This window comes from Carcharodon carcharias, chromosome 12 (genome assembly GCF_017639515.1).
Source record: "Carcharodon carcharias isolate sCarCar2 chromosome 12, sCarCar2.pri, whole genome shotgun sequence".
Taxonomy (NCBI): Eukaryota; Metazoa; Chordata; class Chondrichthyes; order Lamniformes; family Lamnidae; genus Carcharodon; species Carcharodon carcharias.
Window position 1 is genome coordinate 15,823,129 of NC_054478.1, and position 21,965 is coordinate 15,845,093.

The window sequence follows — 21,965 nt, forward strand, 5'->3', positions numbered from 1 at the left end:
TTTGATGGGGACAGTGGACAGGGAGCTTGACTCTAACTCTAACCTCATGCTATACCTGCCCTGGGAGTGCTTGATGGGGACAGTGTAGAGGGAGCGTTACTCTGTATCTAACCCCATAATGGCCCTCTGACAGTGCAGCACTCCCTCAGTACTGACCCTCTGACAGTTCATGCTCCCTAAGTATTGACCCTCTGACAGTGCAGCATTCCCTCAGTACTGACCCTCTGACAGTGCTGCACTCCCTCAGTACTGACTCTTTGACAGTGCAGCACTTCCTTTGCACCCACTCTCCGACAATGCTGCCTCCCTTCATACTGCCCCTCCAAAGGTGCAGCACTCCTCACTCCTGACCCTCTGATAGTGCAGCACTCCCTCAGTACTGAACCTCCGACAGTGCAACGCCCCTTCAATATTTACTCTCTGACAGTGCAGTGCTCTCTCACTATTGTCCCCTCGATAGTGTAATGGTCCCTCAGTATTTACCCTCCATCAGTGCAGTGCTCCCTCAGTACTGATCCTCCGTCCCTCCGTCAGTGTGGTGCTCCTTCAGTACTGACCCTCTGACAGTACGGTGTTCCCTCAGTACTGACCCTCTGACAGTGTGGTGTTCCCTCAGTACTGCTGTATAGTGTCTATCTGGATTATGTGCTCAGGTCTTGGAGTGGAAGCAAGAATCAGGACCTACTGATGCAGACTTTGTTGACACTGTCACACAGCTGACATAGAGGCTCAGAATAGAGAGTTGATTTTTCTTTGTTATTGGCTTGTGATACAGGTGAGGGACATTTCCTGCAGGCATCACAAAGTCACATGATTTGGGCTCCCCTATGCAAGAGACATCCCTTCACTCTGCCTCCTCCTCCTCCTCCCCCGTACACTCAACACCCCATCCCTCCACCCGCATCCCCTCCACCCAACTAATTTCCTGCACGCCAGGTCTCACCCTTTCATGTCTTCAGAGTTGGTCTCCTGCCGCCAAACCCCTCTCTCACTCACAAGCCAGCTATGTTCCAAATGATTTGGGCAGGAACCAGATGCATGAGACTTTGTGATGCCTGCTGGAATTGTCCCTCACCTGCCTCACAAGCTAATAACTAAGAAACATCAGCATTCTATTCTGAGCCCCTCTCTTGTGTCAACCGTGTGACAATGTCAGCAACGTCAGAGTCAGTAGGTCCTGATTTCCACATTCCACTCCAAAACCCCGAGCACATAATCCACATAGACATGAGGCCTGAGATCTTGCTGTGCACAATTGCCTGCCTCATTTTCCTATTTTTTAAAATTCATTCACGGGGTGTTGCCATCAGTGGCTGGGCCAGCATTTATTGCCCCTGCCTAGATGCCCTTGAGAAGGTGGTGGTGAGCTGCCTTCTTGAACCACTGCAGTCCATGTGGTGTAGGTACACTCACAGTGCTGTTAGGAAGGGAGTTCCAGGATTTTGACCCAGCGACAATGAAGGAACAGTGATATATTTCCAAGTCAGGATGGTGAGTCTCTTAAAGGCAAACTTCCAGGTGGTGGTGTTCCCATCTATCTGCTGCCCTTGTCCTTCTAGATGGTAGCGGTCATGGGTTTGGAAGGTACTGTCGAAGGAGCCTTGGTGAATTCCTGCAGTGCATCTTGTAGGTGGTACACACACTGCTGCTACTGTGCGTCAGTGGTGGAGGGAGTGAATGTTTGTGGATATGGTGCCAATCAAGTGGGCAGCTTTGTCCTGGATGGTGTCAAGCTTCTTGAGTGATGTGAGAGCTGCACTCCCCCAGGCAAGTGGGCAGTATTCCGTCACACTCCTGACTTGTGCCTTGTAGGTGGTGGACAGGCTCTGGGGAGTCAGGAGGTGAGTTATCTGTTGCACAATTCCTAGCCTCTGACCTGGTCTTGTAGCCACAGTATTTATATGGCTAGTCCAGTTCAGTTTCTGGTCAATGGTAACCCCCAGGATATTGATAGTGGGGGATTCAGTGATGGTAATGCCATTGAACATCAAGGGGCAATGGTTAGATTTTCTCTTGTTGGAGATGGTGATTGCCTGACACTTGTGTGGTGTGAATGTTACTTGCCAACTGTCAGCCCAAGCCTGGATATTGTCCAGTTCTTGCTGCAGTTGGACATGGACTGCTTCAGTCTCTGAGGAGTTGCGAATGGTGCTGAATATTGTGCAATCATCAGCGAACATCCCCACTTCTGACCTTATGATGGAAAGAAGGCCATTGATGAAGCAGCTGAAGATGGTTGGGCTGAGGACACTACCCTGAGGAACTCCTGCAGTGATGTCCTGGAGCTGAGATGACTGACCTGCAACAATCAGAACCATCTTTCTTTGTGCTAGGTATGACCCCAACTAGTGGAGAGTTTTCCCCCGATTCCCATTGACTCCAGGTTTGCTCTTTGATGCCACACTCGGTCAAATGCTGCCTTGATTTCAAGGGCAGTCACTCTCACTTCACCTCAGGAGTTCCTGCTCTTTTGTCTATGTTTGAACCAAGGCTGTAATGAGATCAGGAGCTGAGTGGCCCTGGCGGAACCCAAACTGGGCATCAGCGAGCAGGGTTTTTCTTTTCCCACCTATTTCCATTATTTTTAAATATTTTTAAATCTTTTATGCTCTCCCCACCCCCACTAGAGCTATACCTTGAGTGCCCTACCATCCATTCTTAATTAGCACATTCGTTTAGATAATATCACCAACTTTAACACCTATGTGTTCTTTTGTTCTGTTGTTGGTGACATCTTTTGATGATCTGCTTCTATCACTGCTTGTTTGCCCCTACAACCACACCAACCCCCTCCACTTCTCTCTCTCTCTCTCTCTCTCTCTATCTCTCTCTCTACCCCCCCCCCCCGCGCCCCGCGCCCCCCCCCCCCCCCCCCCCCCACACACACACACCTTAAACCAGCTTATATTTCAACTCTTTCTCGGACTTGAACTCAAGTTCTGTCGAAGGGTCATAAGGACTCGAAACGTCAACTCTTTTCTTCTCCACCGATGCTGCCAAACCTGCTGAGTTTTTCCAGGTAATTCTGTTTTTGTATCAGTGAGCAGGTTATTGCTAAGCAAGTGCCACTTGATAGGACTGTTGATGACCCCTTCCATTTCTTTCCTAATGTTCGAGAGTAGAATGATGCAGTGGTAATTGGCCAGGTTGGATTTGTCCTGCTTTTTGTGCACAGGACATACCTGGGCAATTTTCCACATAGCCGGGTAGATGCCAGTGTTGTAGCTGTACTGGTACAGCTTAGCTAGGGGTGTGGCAAGTTCTGGTGCGCAAGTCTTCAGTACTATTGTTGCAATATTGTCAGGGTCCATAGCCTTTGCAGTATCCAGTGCCTTCAGCCGTTTCTTGATATCACATCTGTGATGCTGGGGTATCTATGAAGGAGGCTGAGATGGATCATCCACTCTGCACTTCTGGCTGAAGATTGTTACAAATGCTTCAGCCTTATCTTTTGCACTGATTTGCTGGGTTCCTCCATCATTGAGGATGGGGATATTTGTGGACCCTCTTCCTCCAGTGAGTTGTTTAATTCTCCACCACCATTCACGGCTGGATGTGGCAGGACTGCAGAGCTTAGATCTGATGTCTTGGTTGTGAGATTGCTTAGCCCTGTGTATCACTCGCTGCTTATGCTGTTTGGCACGCAAGTAGTTCTGTGTTATAGCTTCACCAGATTGTTTTTAGGTATGCCTGGTGCTGCTCCTGGCATGCCCTTCTGCACTCTTCATTGAACCAGGGTTGATCCCCTGGCTTGATGGTAATGGTAGAGTGGGGGTTGCCGGGCCATGAAGTTACAGATTGTGTTCGAGTACAGTTCTGCAGTTGCTGATGGCTCACAGCGCCTCATGGATGCCCAGTCGAGTTGCTAGATCTGTTTGAAATCTATCCCGTTTAGCACGGTGGTGGTGCCACACAGCACGATGGACGGTATCCTCAATGTGAAGGCTGGACTTCGTCTCCACAATCTTCTACCGATACTGTCATGGACAGATGCATCTGTGGCAGGCAGGTTGGTGAGGATGAGGTCAAGTATATTTTTCCCTCTTGTTGGTTCCCTCACCACCTTCCGCAGACCCAGTCTAGCACCTATGTCCTTTAGGACTCAGCCAGCTTCGTCAGTTGTGGTGCTACCGAGCCACTCTTGGTGATGGACATTGAAGTCCCCCACCCAGAGTACATTCTGTGCCCTTGCCATCCTCAGTGCTTTCTCCAAGTGGTATTCAACATGGAGGAGCATTGATTCATCAGCTGAGGAAGGGTGATACGTGGTAATCAGCAGGAGGTTTCCTTGCCCATGTTTGACCTGATGCCATGAGACCTTATGGGGTCTGGAGTTGATGTTTAGGACTCCCTGGGCAACTCGCTCCCAACAGGGTGGATAGGGAGCAGCTGCTCTCCTTAGTTGAAGGGTCAGTCACAAGGGGACATAAGTTCAAGGTGAGGGGCAGGAGGTATAGGGGAGATATGAGGAGAAATTCTTTTGCCCAGAGGGTAGTGATGGTCTGGAATGCAGTGCCTGGGAGGGTGATGGTGGCAGATTGCCTCACGTCCTTTAAAGAGTACCTGGATGAGCACGTGATACGCATAACATTCAAGGCTATGGGCCAAGTGCTGGTCAATGGGATTAGGTAGGTAGGTCAGATGTTTCTCACGTGTCGGTGCAGACTCGATGGGCTGTAGGGCCTCTTTTGCACCATGCGATTCTGTGACTGTATACCATTGTGCCACCACCTCTGCTGGGCCTGTCCTGCTGGTGAGACAGAACATACCCAGGGATGGTGATGGTGGTGTCTGGCACATTATCTGTAAGATATGACTGCATGAGAATGACTATGTCAGGCTATTGCTAGTCTGTGAGACACTCTCCCAATTTTGGCACTAGCCCCGAGATGTTAGTAAGGAGGACTTTGCAGGGTCGACAGGGCGAGATTGCCATTGTCATTTCTAGTGCCTAAGTCGCTGCTGGGTGGTCCGTCCGGTTTGTTATATTGCAGCAATGAATATACTTCATGGTATTTTTTGGCTGTGAAGTGCTTTAGAGCAGCCTAACATCATGAAAGGTGCTATTGAAATGCAAGTTTTGGTCTTACACATCCTCACTAACTCCTAGAGTAGCAGTATCTTGTGTTCTAGATAACCAACTATAGGTACCCCTGTATGTATACAGTATGGCTTAAGTCATTATCGGAGCTTTAATTCTGCTGTTCTGCAGTAAATGCTTCTGTAATAGTTCTCTTTGTCTGCCATCCCACTTGTCTCCCACCTCTGTTGACCAAGGGGAGATTTGAAATTGCATATGGATTCCTTTGTAGGGCACCAGGGAAAGGGCCCAGTCCCATAGGGCAGGACACCAGGGGAAGGGCCCAGTTCCATAGGGCAGGACACCAGGGGAAGGGCCAAATTCCATAGGGCAGGACGGCAGGGGAAGGGTCCAGCCCCACAGGGCAGGACACCAGGGAAATGGTCCAGTCCCACAGGCAGGACACCAGGGGAAGGGCCCAGCCCCACAGGGCAGCATACCAGGGGATGGTCCAAGTCTCACTGTTTTGTGGTCTGATGGAAAAACGAGTTTATGTCGGATATGTTGGAGTGAGTCTTGCTTTCAATGCATTGTGAATGAGGATAGGTGGAAGAATGAATCTGGGGATTTTGGAGATGAGGGGGGACAATAGCGGAGAGCTGAGCAGAGCACCACTAATAAAAGGAGAAAGAAAGAAGGGTTAAAGTAGTGAAACTTCTTCAGGTGTTTCACAGTTTTTGAGTCGTATACCCTGGGATGAGTCAAAGTTAGATACCTGCTCTATGCTGCATCAGCTGATCTCAGTGAGGGTAGTAGTGGATGGTGAGTCTTATAATTGACCTCAATGTTGGTGCCTGTTGCCAACTGGTGTCCAGAAGGCAGAGTGGTAGGTTATGTGGAACTCAATACCACAAAGAGATGAATAGTAGAGAGGTATTTAATTTAAAGCTAGAACACCACATGAGGGAGAAGAGAAATAGAAGTTTTTGTGGATCATGTGAGATGAAATAGTGTGGGAGGAGGGTCAGGTGCAGCATAAACACTAGCATGGACCAGTTGGGCTGAATGGCCTGTTTCTGTCTGTAAAATTCTATATGATGCTTCAAATATTTAAATGACCAATCCGCCCTCATTGCCAAGGCTTGCACATAACTCATAGGCTGGAATTGGGTGTCATGACAGGTGTGAGTGGCAATGTGGCAAGAAGGCTTTACGCCACCGTGAAACCAGGTTGTGATTGTCCGCTGTGCCTATCAGTGGCAGGCTATCTTTCCCACCATCCAACATCGGGAACCTAATTTCAATGCATTTGCATCACATCATCTTTCCTGACCACCGGAATCATCCCCCCACACTGGAATCATCCAGGCACATCGGCGTAATTGCACACTGACGTGTTTCACAACAGCATTTAAAAGGCATGCACTTGGCGAACTGAACTTTGAGGGGACTCCAGAGGTGAGTGCACACTAATGTTAAGCAGCGCTCAAGAGAGTCGGCCGTTCAACTTCAAGGAAGAGGTGCCATGCATTCAGGCGAGGGCACAAGGAAGTTGCTTTTCCCAGTTGGCTAACAGTGCGATGCTAGCACGAGAGCTGCACTGTTGTTTTGGCAGGCGCAAGGCTGCATGGTCTGATGGTGGTGCACAAGCACATGGGATGGAAGCGGCCACACGTTATGGAAACCTTGTCTTAAGTGAGGAATCTTCCACAGCTGAGACAGTTCAGGTGCTGCTACATTGACATACTTGGAGTCGGGCCTGTAGCTTATCTGACCAGTCAAGCAATGCAGAGGCATGAAAGTACCGCCAAATGCTCCTGAACCTTTCACCCCTCGGGTGCAGACTGCAAACTAATGAGCATTTTAAGGGGTTGCAGAACAGTTGGATGACTGGGGAAGTTGTACAATCTCCTTGCGAAAGCTAGCCATGGGACAGTCACTGGTGGAGGCGCTGACAGCCACTTGCAATGTTTTCATTCAGGTTTGGACCAGTCTCCTCCATGGTTCAACAGCGCAGAATTGCAGCGCGGGTTAGGAGAATGCATTCTGCCCTGCCAGTGGAAAATAGGCCATTCTGTTGCCCGATCTGCAAACGTGGTGTGCACCTGGCGTGGGAGATCTCTTTCACTTCCCTGCCGCTTGACGCTGCCTTTGCCATTTGCATCATTTTTCTCCTGGGCCCTGGCAGTATAATGTGCAGCAGATAGCTTGCACATGAAGGAAGGTGGGAAGGTTGGAACAGGCAAAGGAAGGGGGGGATATCAGGAGGCACCCCCGCCACGGGACTCAGAATGGAAAATCCCGCCCGTTGTCTACCTTACAACAAATGCCAAATTCTAAGGTAAAGATACCCGAAGTACAAGTTATATTGAGCCATAGCGAGTGCTAATATTGTCCAGGGCAGCCTTCAGAGTTGACAATTCATTTAACTTCCACACAGGACAATACTGCCAAGCTTGCTCTCGCTGCCTTCACTAAATCAAAAGAGTGAGCTCAAAAATATGTTCCAAACATTTACATAACACATGGGCTGCTCTCCCAGTACTTTCAGAAACTATTTCTTGCATTGTCTCGCCTTTTATGGTTATTTTTTGACCATTACTTAGTTGGGTGAGTGGCTCAGAAGGAAAAAAGGTTATATTTGTTTGTTAATTAAAAGGTATTTTGGCTGTACTGTCAGAATGCTCCCAGGCCAAGTGCGTTTGAGCATGTCATAGTTGTGTATACAGACACAAGATAGAGAACCGTATTAGCCCAAAGATCCCAATTTTCAATCCCCTTCCATGCTGAAATAATTGGTCTCAGCCAATGCAGGAGTTTCAGTGACCGAGTGAAGCTTCTGGCACTTGCGGTCTGGGTTCACACATCACAAGGGAAGGAAAGAAAGAAATTATATTTATATAGTACTTTTAACAACCTCAGGACATGCCAAAGCTTTTCAATCAATGAAGTGCTTTTGAAGTCCTTTCTAACTGCACTGTGGGTCTACACCACATGGACTGCTGTGGTTCAAGGAGGCAGCTCATCACCACCTTCTCAAGGGCAACTAGAGATGGGTAATAAATGCTGGCCCAGCCAGCGAAGCCCACATCCCATGAAAGAATAAAAAAAAGTGTAATATAGGGAATTGGAGTAGCCAATTTGCACACAGCAAGATCCCACAAACAGCAATGTGATAATGGCTAGGTAATTTGTTTTTTTAGTGCTATGGATGGAGGAATAAATATTGGCCCAGGACACTAGAGATAACCCTCCTGCTCTTCTTTGAAAGAGTGCTATGGGGAGTCTTTTTTTTGGATGAGGTACTGGGCTGACACCCATCAGGTCACACAGCAGCTAGCACCACGTTCAGGATCATCGAGCCAATGCTTTCATGCAATGGAGGTACTGGCAAAAAACAGTTTTGCCGTGATCTTGAAGCATCATTGTCCAGTTCCCATTCATTCTATGGTCAAGCAACAACATGGCAGAGATATTCTTTTCTCATGGGTCCAATAATACGAAAGTTTGACAACATTGCTTTGTTAATGTTTCGGTGAGTTGAGGTTTTGAAGAGCTTGATGTGGGAGTGGGATTATGAACATCCTTCTGACTCAGAGGCAAGTGAGCTACCATTGAGCCATTGCTGACACATAGACTCAGATGAATGATAGGTTTTTTTTATTCATTCATGAGACATGGGTGTCACTGGCTGGGCCAGCATTTATTGCCCATCCCTAGTTGCCCTTGAGAAGGTGGTAGTGAGCTGCCTTTTTGAACCGTCGCAGTCCATGTGGTATAGGTACACCCACAGTACTGTTAGGAAGGGAGTTCCAGTATTTTGACCCAGTGACAATGAAGGAACATTTCCAAGTCAGGATGGTGAGTGGCTTGGAGGGGAACTTTCAGGTGCTGGTGTTCCTATGTGTCTGCTGCCCTTGTCCTTCTAGATGCTTGCTGTTGTGGGTTTGGAAGGTGCTGTCTAAGGAGCCTTGGTGAGTTCCTGCAGTGCATCTTGTAGATGGTACACACACTGCTGTTACTGTGCGTCGGTGATGGAGAGAGTGAATGTTTGTGGATGTGCTGCCAATCAAGCGGGCTGCTTTGTCCTGGATGGTGTCAAGCTTTTTGAGTGATGTGGGAGCTGCACTCATCCAGGAAAGTGGAGAGTATTCCATCAAACTCCTGACTTGTGCCTTGTAGATGGTGGACAGGATTGAAGGAGTCAGGAGGTGAGTTACTCGCCGCAGGATTCCCAGCCTTTGATCTGCTCTTGTAGTCACAGTATTTATATGGCTAGTCCAGTTCAGTTTATGATCAATGGTAGCCCCTGGGGTATTGATAGTGGGGGATTCAACGATGGTAACGGCATTGAATGTCAAGAGGTGATGGTTGGATTCTCTCTTGTTGGAGATGGTCATTGCCTGGCACTTGTGTGGCATGAGTGTTACTTGCCACTTGTCAATTCAAGCCTGGATATTGTCCAGGTCTTGCTGCATTTGGACATGGACTGCTTACACTGATGTGCAACAAAAATGACCTTGTTATGTTTAGTTCAGTGAAGCTGAAACTTTTAGTCTCCCAGCACAATTCTTATGAAATACATCACATCATAGAACCATTACAAAACAAAAGGAGGCAATTCAGCCCACTGAGCCCAGCTGGCTTTCTGTAGAGTAATCCAGTCAGTCTCATTCCCCCACTCTATCCCTGTAACCCTTCAAATTTATTTCCCGCAGGTACCTATTCAATTCCCTTTTGAAATCATTCATTATCTTCAATTCCACCACCCATTGTAGGCAGCTGGTTGAGTACAGTCTGTACTCTGCCTATTACAAACAATCAAAGGGACATGCTGCTTGGTTCAATCAGCCAATTATGGGGATGTATGACCTATGAACTTGGCATCACACCACCACTGAAACCAACCAGCCTGTGCATGTAACCCCAAAACAAAACATCTACTGTTCGATGCGATTCTGTGATTAGATAGCACTTGCTGAACAATCATGAGTGTGCTAATAGCTACACTAACAAACCATTTAAAATAATCAGTTGACTCACAATGTGGCTCATTTATGCTTGGCTACAAGCAACATATGCATTCATACACAGGGACCAGTGCTCTGCAAACAAAAGGAATATGTTCAAATCTTGTGTTTTAAAATTACCAGGGAGCTTGGGGAGCCAATAGTTCCCCATTGCTTTCTCCATGGCAACTCCTCAGCCAATCAGCATTGACTTGTCAACCAATCATCACCCTTTTCTCCTGGAGTATAAGTTGTTGTGATCCTTTGAAATTTGGCATTCTTGTGTTTGTCCTGATGAGTGCAAGACGAAAAGCTTCAGTAACATGTCTCTCTTTTCAGCAAAATTCAAGATCACACTCTTTACTTTAAAAAAAAATAACTTGCATTTCTGGAGCACCTTTCACAGCCATAAGAGACCCCAAAGTGCTTTACAGCAAACAAAGTACCTTTTGAAATATAGTCACTATTGCAATATAGGAACCACAGTAGTTTATATGCATTCAGCAACATTCCACAAGCTGCAAATGAGATGTGATCAGTTAATCAGTTTTGGTGATGTTAGTTCAGACATTGTGATAAACCTTAGTTTCAAATCACTGAGAATGAGGGATGAGGATTAAGGGACAGTAATGCAGGGAATTAGGAGTTTAGGAGGATCAAGAGAGGCTCAAAGGAGAATTGACCTGTGGACTATTGATAAGGATATTGGGTTTAGAGACATTTAGAGAGTGAGTTTGAGATTTTTGTTCAATATCCCTGCTCATCTTACATCTTTCTTTACTTGCAGGTCACGACCTTGTGTTTGCCTCCGGTGAACTATGAGCTGGTGAGTTGTCTCAAGCATTTATGTGTTGGACAGGGTGGGAGACAGTGAGGAAGAAACTACTGTCATGAGAGTCCTGAGTGTTATCTCTGTGATGAGTCCTGGGGCACACTCCAAAATGGAATCCAGATGCTTCAAGATGTCCCAACAATTTTTCGAAAGAGAAACAATGAATTATCACAAAATTTGTTTTATTCCCTTTCCCAATCTGACAAGCTACAGAAAAGAGGTGTAAGCAAGTGCTTTGTTTGCTTCATGCATCTCTAGATACCGCAAGTCTTCAAAGCTCCCAATCTGAATAAAACTAACCATGCCCAGCACCAATTCAACTCATGAATGTGACTCTGTTGAACCCACTTTGTGCAAATATGTTTCTGAAATACCTGAAATACAGAAGTAAATTGTTGGGGTCATTTTTTTGTTAATTCTTGGGGTGTGGGCTTTGATGTGGTATGTTGCAGTCTGCTGCCACCGTATATGCTGAGGGTCCCAGTGCAGACTTCAAGGGAGCTGTCTCTGTGCTATCAATGCTGAGTAAGATATTGAGACTGACGAAGGTTCTGGTCGAACACAATTACATGAAGTTTATTGTAACAACAACTATATACAGCTCCGCACAGGCCGTGATCTAGCCTGGGTCCCAACAGTTACATAGGCCGATTACTTGACTATAAGCCTGAATCGTAAGGTATACATAAAATCTTACTGATACAGAGTCACAGACAGTAATGAACATCTGTAGTAGAGATCACAGGCAATAATGAACATCTAACATGAAGGCTGTACCTTTTATCCTCCAGTCGTACACACAGTGATATCATAGTGATGTCACTATGCAGCTTCTTAAAGGTACATCTCATTGTCTGCATTGACATGTTTACAATATCACAACTGGCATCACTGGCATGGTCGACAGTTATTGCCCTAAAAAGGTGGTGGTGAGCCGTCCTCTTGAATTACCACTGACTTTGATACAACCAAGGAGCTGGCTCAACCACTTTACAGGGCAGGTACAAGTCAGCCACGATGGTGTGAGACTGGGATCAATGTAGGTCCAGACTGGGTAAGGATGGCAGGTTTCCTTCCCTAAAAGACATTAGTGTACCAGTTGGGCTTTTAAGACAATCGACAGCAACATGGTCAGTTTCACCAACTTTTTATTTTCAAATGCCTTAAGTTGAATTCGAAGTCTCAAATTGCACAGTGGGAGCCCAACTTAAATATGTTGATGAGGTGTCCTGCCTTTCGTGTGGTCGCCTTCTGCACATTTCACATTTAAACATCCCTGCCCCCCAACTCCCCCACCCCCGATGACTATATCCTCTTAGCGGGTAGGTGGTAGAGGGGGAGGTTTAATATTAGGGCTTTTTATTCTAATTGGGGCTGGGCAATAAATGTCACCTTGCCAGTGATGCCCACATCCTGAGAATGAATTCTTCAAAAGATTCTCAGTAACGAATTGGTGGGAGAGGTTTACATGTTGTATTGCACGCATGGACTCAATGGGCCGAATGGCCTCCTTCTGTGCTGTAATGACTCTATGAGTTATTTGTGCAGAGGAGCTACTGAGTTTGTCTTTAGCCTGTAGGGATTCATTGTGATTAAAACCAATCCCCCTGAGTCCCTATTTCATCCGATAGCCACCCTTAAACTATGAAAAAAGCTGCTGTTTGGTTTGAGTTACCTGATGAAACGTTCCCAAATCTATCACCTGCTTTCTGCCTCACTCAGACTGAGATCTGTGTAGCCCCATTGCTCCATCTGTCAGTATTTTCCCTTTCCTGAATGTACTGATTCCTGTTCCACATTCCGACTCAGGCACCTTGCCCAGCGGCAGTTCTTCATGCCGGTCAGACATTTCACTACAAAAGGCATCACATTCTGCACTTTTTGGTTTCCATGTGCTCTACCAAGATCATTGGACACTGATCAAAATCCAGAACACAGGATGATTTCCCAATACCCCACAGAGTTGGCAAGTGAGGACTGAAATCTTTGATGAGGACTCTGGTGAGGATTTGGAAGGTGCCAGCCACCCCACCACATCCCCACCCCCACCAACCCCACCACCAAGAGTCACTGGGGGCTAAATTGGATAGCCTGTTAGTTGATAACAAGGCAGGCAGCAAGCCAACCTCATGCTGCCTGATTTCAGCATCAAGCCAGCTCTAAACCATGCTGCGAATTGGCTGGATCTAAGAACATTGGTCAATATTGTGAGTGGCTATCACCATTAAAGCGAGTCTGCCCCTCTTAAAGGGGAGCTGCATTGTGGCTGGCGGTCATGTAGGGAGTGAATCTGTTCTGGAAACCGTGAAGAGAGCCAACTCTGCACTGGAGGAGGAAGTGGAAAGGAGAGAGATGTTCTGTTAACGCAGGAGGCTGTCCAGACACACACGCACAATACAGGTAGCTGTGTAGGTCATAGCCCCAAGGACCTGGATGCAGTGCCACAAGAAGTGCAATTACCTCATGCGAGTGGTCAAGGTCAGAGAATGCACATTCCAATGCCAAATCCTACCAACTGCAATACGACACTCACCACACCTACCATCAGTTATCAACTGACAATCTCTATCAATCAGGACTCATACCTGACATTTATAGCTTCAGCTTGTCTTCACTCACTTAGCACTGCTACAACAACAACAACTTATATTTATATAGCACCTTTACCATGGTGAAGCACTCAAGGCGCAGCAGTGTTGTCAAAGATAATTTGACACCAAGGAAAATGAGATATTAGGGTGGATGACCAAAAACTTGGTCAAAGAGGTAGGTTTCAAGAAGGGTCTTGAAAAGGGAAAGAGGGAGACAAGTGTAGAGGTTCAGGGAGGGAATTCCAGAGCTTAGGGCCCAAGCAGCTGAAGGCATGGCTGCCAGTGATGGAGTAATTAAAATCGGGGATGCTCGAGACCAGAGAGGACAGCAGATATCTTGGAGGATTGTGAGGCTGGAGGTGATTACAGAGACAGGGAGAGCAGAGACCATAGAGGAATTTGAAAACAAGAATGAGAATTTTAAAATTGATACATTGCTTAACCAGAAACAAATACAGTCATTGATAAGTGAACGAAACTTGATGTGTTAGGACGTAGGCACAGAATTTTGGATGAATTTAAGTTTATGGAATGTAGAATGTAGGATACTGGCCAGGAGTGCATTGGATAAGTCATCCAGAGATAACTCAGATTGAGGGATTCAGCAGTGGATGAGCTGAGATAGGGATGAAGTCGGGTGATGTTGTGAAGATTGTAATAGGCGGTCTTAGTGATGGCACGATATATGGTTGAAAACTCACCTTGGGGTCAAGTATGATAGAGGTTGCGAGCAACCTAATTCAACCTAAGGTGGTTATCAAGGAAAGGGATGGAGTCGGTAGCTAGGGAGCGGTGTTCACAGCAGGGACTGAAGACAATGGCTTCCGTCATCCCAATATTTAATTGGAGGAAAGTTTTGCTACTGGATGTCAGATAAGCAGTCTGATAATTTAGCAACAGTGGAGGAGTTGAGTGAAGTGGTGGTGAGGTCGAGCTGGGTGTTGTCAGTGTACACGTGAAAATTAACGCTGTGTTTTCAGATGATGTCACCGAGGGGCAGCGAGTAGATGAGAAATAGGAAGGGGCCAAGGATCAATCCCTGGGGAACACCAGCGGTAACGGTGTGGGAGCAGGAAGAGAAAACGTTGCAGGCACACCCGCAACTCGCAGCTTGCAGACACTGCCAGCTATTCAACCATGCCAACCAGGTCACATCAACACATTGCATCACACTCACTGATGCAGATCCCGCCTCTCTCCTGCAGGACAAAGTTGCATAGGAGGCAGCTAACTGAAGGGGCAGGCTTGCATGCCCTAACACTCATCAATGCTGTTGGCCATTATTGGAGGTAAGTGCACTTGTGGTGGCCAAAAACCGGGGACAAATAATCCAAATTTTTTTGTGTCTGTATAAGTGGACCTTGGTAAGGGCCAGTGGCTGTGGATTTGTGTGTCAGCCGTGGCTCAGTTAACAACACTCATGTACTGAGTTGAAAGGTCATGGGTTCAAATCTTGCTCCAGATTTTGAGCCCAAAAACTGAGGCCAACACTCCAGTTCAGTGCCAAGGGAGTGCTAGACTCTCCGAAACACTGCCCTTCAGTGAAGAAATTAAACCAGGGCCCATTCTGTCCTCTCAGGACAGCACTCCTTCAAAGAAAAGCAGGGGAGTTATCCCTGGTCTCTTGGCAACGATTTATCCCTGAATCAAAATCAAATTATCTGGCCATGATCACGCTGCGGCTTGTGGGATCTTGCTGGGTGCAAATTCACACATGGGCTTCATGAATGACAACGGTGACTGCACTACAAAGTAATTCATTGGCTGTAAAGTGCTTTAGAACATCCCATGGTCATGAAAGGTGCTCCTGAATTGCAATCGTGCGGCAGAGTGAGCACCAGCACTGCCATCCTCTCTGCCCTGCCCACCAGGTCCTGAAGCCATCACTTATGACAAATTTTCCAGTCTCTTGTCGACAGCTCTGTTGGGCTCCTCCCAAACTCCTGAAGCCTTCAGGGAGATGCCAGGGCTCATTTCATACCTGTTATGCACCTGCGCCGCCCCCCACACCCTCCACCACCCCACCCCGGGTCACCATTTGACAGTGCTGCACCAATGTCTGGGCTTGTTTCACACTAGCTGGCCCTTAATTGGCTAGCCAGCTTGAAATTGCATTGTTCCGACGTTCACGGGCAGGGCTGGACACCGCGGCCACTTCCAGCCACCTATCACACATGCCAGACGAGCTTGAAATTCAGGACAGTGTGTTTGGAACCCATACCCCAGTGAGAGTCAGTGTGTATGTGGAACTGTACCCCAGTGAGAGTCAGTGTGTGGAATTGTACCCCAGTGAGAGTCAGTGTGTGTGGAACTGTACCCCAGAGGGAGACAGTGTGTGTGGAATTGTACCCCAGAGAGAGTTATTGTGTGTGGAACTGTACCACAGTGAGAGTCAGTGTGTGTGGAACTGTACCCCAGTGAGAGTCAGTGTGTGGAACTGTACCCCAGCGAGAGCCAGTGTGTGGAATTGTACCCCAGAGAGAGTCAGTGTGTGTGGAACTGTACCCCAGTGAGAGTCAGTGTGTGTGGAACTGTACCCCAGTGAGAGTCAGTGTATGTGGAACTGTACCCCAGAGAGAGCCAGTGTGTGTGGAACTGTACCCCAGAGAGAGTCAGTACTTGTGGAACTGTACCCCAGCGAGAGCCAGTGTGTGGAATTGTACCCCAGAGAGAGTCAGTGTGTGTGGAACTGTACCCCAGTGAGAGTCAGTGTGTGTGGAACTGTACCCCAGTGAGAGTCAGTACTTGTGGAACTGTACCCCAGCGAGAGCCAGTGTGTGGAATTGTACCCCAGAGAGTGTCAGTGTGTGTGGAACTGTACCTCAGAGAGAGTCAGTGTGTGTGAAACTGTATGCTAGTGAGAGCCAGTTTGTGTGGAATTGTACCCCAGTGAGAGGCAGTGAGTGCGGAATTGTATGCCAGTGAGAGCCAGTGTGTATGGAACAGTAACCCAGAGGTAGCCACGAACAAGAATTCTCAGAGTGCATTTCCAACAGTTCCCTAGAATAATATGTTCTGGGTCCAACCGGGGATCAGGCTATTTTGGATCTGGTAACGTGTGATGAGGCAGGTTTAATACATGATCTCAGAGTGAAAGATCCCTGAGGAAACAGTGACCAAAATATGGTAGAATTTAGCATTCAGTTTGAGAATGAGAAACTTGGGTCAGAAACAACTGTGCTAAACTTAATTCAGCATAATTACAAAGGAATGAGGGCAGAATGAGCTTGAGTGGACTGGTAAAGGAGTTTAGTAGAAAAGACAGTTGATGAACAATGGCAGACGTACAAGAAAATAGTTCATGACTCACAACAAAGATATATCCCAGTGAGGAAGAAGGATTCTCGGAAGGGAATAAACCAACCATGGTTAACCAAGGAAGTTAAGGATAGTATCAAATTGAAAGAAAAAACATACAATGTGGCAAAGATTAGTGGTAAGCCAGAGGATTGGGAAGTTTTAAAAACCAACAAAAATTGACCAAAAGAATAATAAAGAGGGAGAAAATAAACTTTCAGGGTAAACTAGCAAGTAGTATAAAAATGGACAGTAAGAGCTTCTTTAAATATATAAAAGGGAAGAGAGAGGCCAAAGTAAAAGGCCTCTCAGAGAATGAGGCTGCGGAAATAATAATGGGGAACCAGGAAATGGCAGAGGAGTTGAATAGATACTTTGCATCAGTCTTCGCGGTAAAAGACACTAATAGCATTTGAAAAATACTAAATAATCAAGGGACAAGAGTGGGGCAGGAAATAAATACAATAACTATCACTAGAGAAAAAGTACTAGGGAAACTAATGGGGCTAAAGGCCGTTAAGTTCCCTGGGCCTGATGTGTTGCATCCTAGGATATTAATGGAAGTAGCCACAGAGATAATGGATGCACTGGTAGTAACCTTCCAAGAATCATTAAATTTTGGAATAGGCCCAGAGGATTGGAAATCTGTCAAGGTAATACCCTTATTCAAAAAGGGAGGGAGATAAAAACGGGTAACTGTAGGCAAGTTAGCTTAACATCTGTCATTAGGAAAATGTTAGTGTCTATTATAAAGGTTGTAATAGCAGAGTATTTAGAAATACATAACCTAATCAAGCAGAGTCAGCATGGCTCCATGAAGGGGAAATCATGCCTGACAATTGTATTAGAATTCTTTGAGGAGGATAGATAAAGGGGAACCAGTAGACGTAATATATTTGGTTTTCCAAAAGGCGCTCGATAAAGTATTGCACATAATAAAATGAGAGGCCATGGTGTTGGGAGTAGTATATTAGCATGGATAGAGGATTGGCTAACTAATAGCAGACAGAGAGCTGGGCTAAGGGGGCATTTTCAGGATGAGAAGCTGGAACTAGTGGAGTGCCATAGGGATCAGTGCCGGGGCTACAATTATTTACAAAATATATTAATGTCTTAGATAAGGGAAGTGAATGTACTATTGGCAGATTTGCGGATGACACAAAAATATGTGGGAAGGCAAGTGGTGATGATGACACAAAGAGTCTACAGAGGGAAATAGACAGGTTAAGTGAATGGGCAAAAACTTGGCAGATGGAATATAATGTGGGAAAGTGTGAGGTTATGCACTTTGGCAGAAAGAATAGAGAAGCTGAATATTATTCAAATGGAGAAAGACTGCAGAAATCTGCAGCACAGAGGGATTTGGGGGTGAATGAATGTGCATGAATCACATAAAGCTGGTTCAAATAGATAAAAGGGAAGGCAAAAGGGATGTTGGCCTTTATTTCAAAGAGAATGGAGTATAAAAACAGGGGAGTCTTGCTATAACTATACAAGGCACTAGTTAGACCACACCTAGAATACCATAAACAGTTTTGGTCCCTTTATCTAAGGAAAGATAAACTGGCATTGGAGGCAGTCCAGATAACGTTCACTAGATTGACCCCGGGTATGGAAGGATTTTCTTATGAGGAGAAGTTGAGTAGGTTGGGCCTGTACTTATTGGAGTTTCGAAGAATGAGAGGCAGTCTTATTGAAACATATAAGATTCTTAGGGGGCTTGACAGGGTAGATGCTGAGAGATTCTCTCCCCTTCTGGGAGAGTCTAGGACCAGAGGGCATAATCTCAGAGTAAGGGGTCACCCATTTAAGACAGAGATGAGGAGGTATTTCTTCTCTCAGAGGATAGTGAATTTGTGGAATTCTTTACTGCAGACAGCTGTAGAGGCTGTGTTGTTAAGTATATTCAAAGCTGAAATAGACAGATTTTTAATCAGTAAGGGAATCAAGGATTATGGGGAAAAGGCAGGAAAGTGGAATTTAGGATTATCAGATCAACCATGATCTCATTGAATGATGGAGCAGACTCGATGGGACGAATGGCCTACTTCTGCTTCTATGTCTTATGGTCTTATGGAGAGTAGGTGTGTATGGAACTGTTCCAAGTGCAGAGTTTGTCTCAACGGCATTCGACTTTCGGTTGACCCTTTACTTTTTCAGCTGCCTCAGGCGGAGTCTGCCCAGACTCTGCAGACAAAGAGTCACAAGAGTCCTCGGATTTCCAGAGGTTTAGTTTAAGTGGGCATTTCCGCTATAGGGTGCATTGCTACTCTGTACATTTCTGTCAATGCCAACGTTCTCATGCCCATTCACTTTTGAATTGAGTATGAGTTGGAGCAGTGTTTCATTTTGACTTTTTTCTAGATGCACAGGCAATGGAGCCAATTGTAAGACTAACTGCTGACCTGGCATCCCGTGTTTAAAATATTCATCTTATCACATGCCTTTCTTTTCCATTCCCTTCCTTCCCCTCACTTATATGCCTAAATGTATCATACAGTGGTTTCTGCATTTCATTGGTTATCTATGTCCATATTTTATCCTTACTCCTGTTGGGTTTTATTCCAAAAACCCCCTCAACAGAAACAAAGTCAGTTCCTGGCCTCACTAGCACATATGTTTCTGCAATCTCCAATGAGGGCTAATTGTTTCCGGCCAAGAAATGTTGCCATAGAGCAGATTTCAATCACTTCCATCTCATATTTTCCCACAAGGGTGGATTAGTTCATACCAGATCTCAAATGATAAACATCACTCCTTCCAGTAACACAGCGAGTAACCCTTACCCTGCTGAATAAACAGTGACTCTGTACAGTTACACGGTGAGTAATTCTTACCCTATTGAATAAACAGTGATTCTGTACAGTTACAAAGTGAGTGATCCTTACCCTGCTGAATAAACACTAACTCTGTATCAGTTACAAAGTGAGTGATCCTTACCCTGCTGAATAAACAGTGACTCTGTACAGTTAAACAGTGAGTGATCCTTACCATGAATAAACAGAGACCCTGTACAGTTACACAATGAGTGGCCCTTATCCTGAATAAAGAACGACTCTGTACAGTTACATAGTGATTGCTGAAGGAGCAGTGATACTATAATTATATGCCTGTTCCTGCATTCTGACAGTAGCAATCAGTGATATGCAATCAGTGGTCAATGTGCTATATATATGAATATATAAAGGTATATATAAATTACTAGCAGGAGTAGACTATTTGGCCCCTTGAGCCTAGTCCACCATTTGAAAAGATCATGCCTGATTTCAGAAACAGTGTTAACATTTCAAGTTTCTGAAGAAGAGTCATATGGACTCGAAATGTTAACTCTGTCTCACTCTCCACAGATGCTGCCAGACTTGCTGAGTTTTCCCAACATTTCCTGTTTTTGTTTCAGATTTCCAGCATCTGCGGTATTTTGCTTCTATTGTGCCTGATCTTATTGTGACCTCAACTCTACTTTCCTGTCTACCCCTATAACCTTTGACTCCCTTGTTGATCAAAAATCTATCTACACCTGCCTTAAAAATATTCAATAACCCTGCCCCCACTTGGGAAGAGAATCCACAGACTAATGATCCTCTAAGAGTAAAACTTTCCCCTTAATCTCTGTTTGAAATGAGTGACCTATTATTTTTAAACTGTGTCCCTTAGTTCTAGTCTTTCCCGCCAGGGGAAACATCCTTTTAGCATCCACCCTGTCAAGTCCCCTCAGGATCTTAAATGTTTCAATAAGATCACCTCTCATTCTTCTAAACTCCAATGAATACACACCCAACTTGTCGAACTTTTCCTGATAATATAACCCCTTCATCCCAGGAATCAGTCGATTGACCCTTCTCTGATGCAATTGTATCCTTTACCAAATGAGGAGACCAAAACTGTACACAGTACAGATGTGATCTCACCAACGCCCTGTATAACTGTGATAAATTTCCATACTTTTATACTCGATTGCCTTTGCAATAAACACCAACATTCCATGTGCCTTCCTAATCACTTCTTGTACTGGCATGCTAACATTTTGTGATTCTTGCTGAAAAAGAAGACTTTTTTTGTTGAAGCTTTTGGTCTTGCACTCATCAGGACAATTCGCAAGAAAATATCAATGTCAGGAGAAACAACACATTTGTACTGTATAGGAAGAGAGTGCTGATTGGTTGGCAAGTGGACTCTGATTGGTAGAGGTGTTGCCATGGAGAATGCACCAGTTGATGGTGACTGACTGTTAACTGTCAATCATTGTTTGAAATTTAAACCAGGCAGCTTTAATCTGATGGGTCAAGACATTGCCCTGGGGAATGAACCAGTGACAATCTATGACTTATTTTGTTTAGCTGAAACAGGTGTATATTTTCTTTCTGTCTGCAAAGTACAGGGCCCTGTGTATTAATATATGTACTGTAAGCCATTATCCACTGATGCATTCTACATCACCTCTGCCAATCAGACTCCATTTGCCAACCAATCCGCATTCCCTTCTCATACAGTGTAAATGTGTTGCTTCCCCCGACATTGGTATTTTCTTCAAATTGCAAGAAGAAAAACTTCAACAAAAAATGTCTCTTTTTTCAGCAATATTAAGGTTCTCTACTACCAAACAACATTTTGTGACTCATTCAGCTGAATTCAATAGGTGAGGTGAGAGTGACTGCTCTTGACATCAAGGCCGCATTTGACCGAGTGTGGCATCAAGCAAAATTGAAGTCAGTGGGAATCGGGGGAAAACTCTCCACTAGTTGGAACCATACCTAACACAAGGGAAGATGGTTGTTATTGTTGGAGTTCAATCATCTCAGTTTCAGGACATCACTGCAGGAGTTCCTCAGGGTAGTGTCCTCGGCCCAGACATCTTCAGCTGCTTCATCAATGACGTTCCTTACATAAGGTCAGAAGTGGGGATGTTCGCTGATGATTGCACAATGTTCACCATTCACAACTGCTCAGATACTGAAGCAGTCTGTGTCCAAATGCAGCAAGATCTGGACAATCTCCAGGCTTGGGCTGACAAGTGGCAAATAAAATTTGGACCACAGAAGTTCTAGGCGATGACCATCTCCAACAAGAGAGTGTCTAATCCATCTCCCCTTGACATTCAATAGTGTTACTATCATTGAATCCCTCACCATCAACATCCTAGGGGTTACCATTGACCAGAAACTGAACTGAGCTAGCCATTTAAGTACTGTGGATACAAGAACAGGTCAGAGGCTAGG

At 45.6% G+C, this 21,965-nt stretch overlaps 1 protein-coding gene across 3 annotated transcripts in view; it reads left to right on the top strand.

Moving 5' to 3' along the window:
- LOC121284848 (tensin) overlaps positions 1–21,965 on the top strand; it is a 738,828-nt gene that overhangs the window by 473,652 nt on the left and 243,211 nt on the right. For all 3 annotated transcript variants that reach the window (XM_041200650.1, XM_041200651.1, XM_041200652.1), the window contains one exon: positions 10,817–10,855. In XM_041200650.1, the coding sequence (XP_041056584.1) occupies positions 10,817–10,855 (39 nt within the window). The remainder of the gene's footprint in view (positions 1–10,816; positions 10,856–21,965) is intronic.